The following is a 4230-nucleotide window of genomic DNA, read 5'->3' as shown; positions in this document are numbered from 1 at the left end:
TCATTCTACATTACAGTGAAACTTCCACAAACAAGTAACTGTTTTCTGGAATAATTGATAATGATTCAATTTTATTTTCGAATTTATTTTGATCCTTCTAAGTAATTATTTATGATTTGATGGTATTCCACAGGTGCTATTATTTGGTATAGCATTGGTGGCTTCAGTATTTGTATGTTGGCCTGTTTCGCAATTTTAATCTGTGTCAGTATGAAGGCAAAGAAGAGAGTTTCAGGCGATGAGACAGTAAAACCAACTCACAAATTATCAAGAGTACATCTACTGTCTATTTCTTCCCCAATCCAACAGACTGAAATAGCAATTCAGATTACGGTAATGATAATGATACAACAAAACACTGAAGACCAACAGAAGGTCCATATAAAACTCCGAAAAATCAAACAAATCAACCTTCTTGTTGATGATGACGAAAAGTAGTTGAGTATATAGTTTTGATTACTTGAATGAATGCAACTGTAACAATGCATAGAAATTAGTAAGATATGTTCTTATTTTGGGTAAATTTGAAGAAAATAGATTTTTTTAAAATAATTTTTTTGAATTAGAGTGTGATATTTCAATTCAAATTTGATGTGAAGTAAGAATTATTTTTATCGCGATTCTAAATGATATCAAGTAAATTGATTACTTTATTAAGAGTTGAACCTTCAGATCTAATATGAGATTTTCTAATGAAAAAGTTATTGTTAGGTTTTTAATGTATTACGGGATAATTTATGACATTTAAATATATGTAAAAGGGTAGTAGCTCACCGGTAGAGCAAGGGATTGCAGATCCCTGGGTAGTCGGTTCGATCCGGCCTGCCCCTAACTTTTCTTTTTCTTTTTTCAAGATTCACAAAAAAATTCTGAAGTTTACGAAAGTCATGGCCTTTGTTTTTGATGTCCACAGTTCAGACAGAGCGTGGCCTTCCAGAAGCAGCCACAACTTTCTTGCTTCCAAGAAGCATGCTAACGCTGAGAAGAAGCAGCGCTACGTCAAGTCCATCGGTCTTAAGATCGAAACACCCAAGACAGCTGAAGAGTCGGTGAGTACATCTGATGCCAAGTGTCCATTCACAGGCACAGTCTCCATCCGTGGCCGTCCTCCGTGGTGTCGTCGTTTCTACAAGATGCGCCGCACAATCATCATCCGCCGGACTACCTTCAGTGGATCCGCAAGTACAAGCGTTTCAGAGAAGCCGCACACAAAGATCCCCAGCTCACATTTTCCCCAGCTTTCCTCGTCAAGGAAGGTGATCTTGTTACAGTCGCTGAGTGCCGCCCACTCTCCAAGACAGTCCACTTCAACGTTATCCACGTTAAGCCAGCCGCTGTTCGGTGCTGACAAGAGACAATTCCGTGTTCTCTAATACAATTACCTACTATTTCAAGGTTGGTCTTAGAATCAACTTCATTTTTTTCAAATAATTCTGATTCATTGAGCTAAAACAGATTTGCATAATCTGGTTTTACTTTTTTAAATTCAATTTTTGAATATTTTTCCTAAATCAACTTTTCTATTGATCATCTCTTAGGATTGAAACTTTTATGATCTAGTAAATAGATTTAATCGCTATAGTATCTTGGACTGCTTTTTGTAAAATTGAATATTTTCAAAAGTTCAAATTTCAGGTTAAAAAGTAAATGAGTTAACTAAACTTTGTTTGCTTTCAATGAAAATTCATATTACGGCAAGATATCCAATAAAATTAGATTGACCATTTCGAATTTTTCTTGAAAAACGATAATTTTGCTTACGAACAATGATGTACGCACTGAAGCTTCATTAAATTTGCAATCTTTTTCCGTAAAAAAATTTAGTTTGTCTTGAAGACGATAGAAAATGAGTGCGGTTTGGGCGATCCTTTTTCTAATGCCAACTCGTTTCCACAAGAGCAGAAAACTCGTGGTCAAGTCTCTATGGTTTCGGTCGTGTCGGTAAGCACGTGTTTCGCCAGGTGGCCACGGGTCGTGCTGTGGTCAGCACCATCAGAGAACATAGTTCGACCGCTTCCACCCAGGTTACTTCGGCAAGGTTGGTATGCGCCATCTCCACCTCATGAAGAACCGGCTGACGAGTATGAGCCAACAATTAGTACGTTGATAAGCTTTGGACACTTGTTCCAGAAGAAGTTCGCGTCAAGGGCTGCTGCTGCCAAGAAAGGGCGATGCTGTCCCAGTTATCGACTGCGTCCAGAACGGTTTCTTCAAAGTTTCTTGCTCGTGGTGAACTTCCAAAGATCCCATTCGTTGTTCGCGCTAAGGACTTCTCTGAGAAGCTGAGAAGAAGATCAAGGCTGCTGGTGGTGTCTGCGAGAAAGTCAGTAAATACGACACTTATTCATTTTACTAAAATTCTTGAATCTACAATAAATTTTTTTCTACAAAAAAACATCTACCAAGATTTTAATTTCTATATACAATACGAAAAAGTTATAAAATGAAAGAAAAATTTCATGATTTTTATTCTCTATAAAATAAATATATAAAATCTATAATTGTTCTAGCCTCTCTAATATCTGTGAGCTAAAATGGGATACAACTTCATCATCATTTTGCATTAATTCTGAGAAGATATTCAGTATTTCAGATAAACGATCAATAACATCCTGATTATGCCCTGATCCCTCAGAAATTTCAAGGCACTTACAAAGCCCTTCAATAGAAACTTTGATCGTCCTTGGTTCTTGAAGGAATTTCATATAAGCGTCGATAAGTCTTTCATCCCAAATATTAGCTGTGGTGATTCTGTAAGGATTGGAAAGCGTATTCACCGAGTTTTGCTGGGCCATTTGTAGCTGCTTCGATGTAAAGCTTCAACTAACAAAGAAATGTTCTCTTGTGACAAGGTATCGACTCTCTTTATAGAGATACTTAAAGACTTCGATACTATTTTTCTGATTTTTATTACTAACTTCTATTAATTGTTTGAATAATTTCTTGAGAAACTTCAGGGACTTTGCGAATGTATGTCAAAGCTGCGGCAATCACAGCATTGTAAGGGTCTTGTTTAGTAAATTGGGCAATCTATTGATGATTTCGTTCGGATCTACTTCAATTCCTCGTTTTTTAAGGACACGCAAGACATTAAACGTACGATTCTTAACAACCGAATATCGTGAATCTTAAAAATTGATAGATAAAGGGGACTGTTCTATGATAAACTGAAGAATCTAAAGTCATTTCTGAGATTATTCTTGTCATTACTCCATAATTGAAGAGTTTTCGTAGGAATTATTGGTAAAAAGTACGATTATTCGAGTGTGGAAGATAATATCTAAAACCGTTATTTTCAATAAAATTAATTATAAACAGCAATGTTATGAATAACTCCGGTAAGAAGTCCAAGACCATCGTTTACGAGTTCATATTTGTTGATTTAATGTTGTTAAAGCTTGTTCTACGATTCTGGATTGGATAACTGATCAGCTGGATATGTAGTGCATTTATCATTTCCAAACCAACATAAAAGTGAAATGCAGCTTTTCGGAGTTCTTCGTTTGCGTGATTATTCTTCTACAAGAGGATCATTGCTATCAAAACAAAGTTGTAAAACGCTTCGAAAAGCAAAGCACCAGTATAACCTATTAGAGGAGGTCCTTTTTCTTCAAAATACTTGGTTAATTATTAATTCCAGGTTGGAATTTTTTAAGGTCGCAATTATTATATCGTTTGTAATGCCTGAAGCATTATGATTTATAACGTTGAGCAAAAGTTGTTTTCATATGGCTGCTTTTACCGAATGACTTGCTGCCATAATCTTTCAGGATCCGAATTGTCTTCAAACATCAAATTTTTACAAAATTTTAGTTGAAGATGGAGAAGAATTTTCGCAAATTTACTTGGAACAGATAAAGTTTTAGCGCCCATTACTTTAATCATAATTATCTATAGTACCATATAAATTAAATGGCATCTACTTATTAAATGTTGTCTTACTATGTAATGAATTGATTTTTATGCAGAAGTTTGTCCTCTACGAAAAATCAAGCAGCAAAAGAATACAATGATTTATAAACTAAACAGATTTAGTATACAAAATGACTTTAAAAGAGATATGATTGTAAAATTAAACATGAAATTGATTTTTTAAAGATAAGTAGTATATGTGAAAGGGTTTAGTGACTTTTTTTGTTACATCTATATATAGACGATGCATTAAAATATATTTATTTATAATAAATTAAAAAATTAACATATATTTTAAAATAATTATATTATTTCTTT

At 34.5% G+C, this 4230-nt stretch overlaps 2 protein-coding genes and 1 non-coding gene across 3 annotated transcripts; 2 read left to right on the top strand and 1 right to left on the bottom strand.

Annotated features, from left to right (window-relative positions):
- The first annotated feature begins 760 nt into the window (after positions 1–760).
- TVAGG3_0271260 lies at positions 761–830 on the top strand. The gene has a single exon. It is a non-coding gene; the product is annotated as a tRNA-Cys (tRNA).
- A 57-nt stretch (positions 831–887) lies between these two features.
- On the top strand, positions 888–1373 carry TVAGG3_0271250 (rRNA binding; the record flags this gene model as incomplete). Its single annotated transcript, XM_051228628.1, has 1 exon — positions 888–1373. One exon carries the CDS (start codon positions 888–890, stop codon positions 1371–1373), a length of 486 nt encoding a protein of 161 aa, XP_051098358.1.
- A 1122-nt stretch (positions 1374–2495) lies between these two features.
- On the bottom strand, positions 2496–2795 carry TVAGG3_0271240 (uncharacterized protein; the record flags this gene model as incomplete). The annotated part of the gene is made up of 1 exon (XM_051228627.1): positions 2496–2795. One exon carries the CDS (start codon positions 2793–2795, stop codon positions 2496–2498), a length of 300 nt encoding a protein of 99 aa, XP_051098357.1.
- Positions 2796–4230: the final 1435 nt, after the last annotated feature.

This window comes from Trichomonas vaginalis, chromosome V, assembly GCF_026262505.1.
Source record: "Trichomonas vaginalis G3 chromosome V, whole genome shotgun sequence".
Classification (NCBI taxonomy): domain Eukaryota; phylum Parabasalia; order Trichomonadida; family Trichomonadidae; genus Trichomonas; species Trichomonas vaginalis.
Note: the sequence above shows the minus strand (reverse complement) of the source record. Positions and strands in the feature narration are given on the sequence as shown.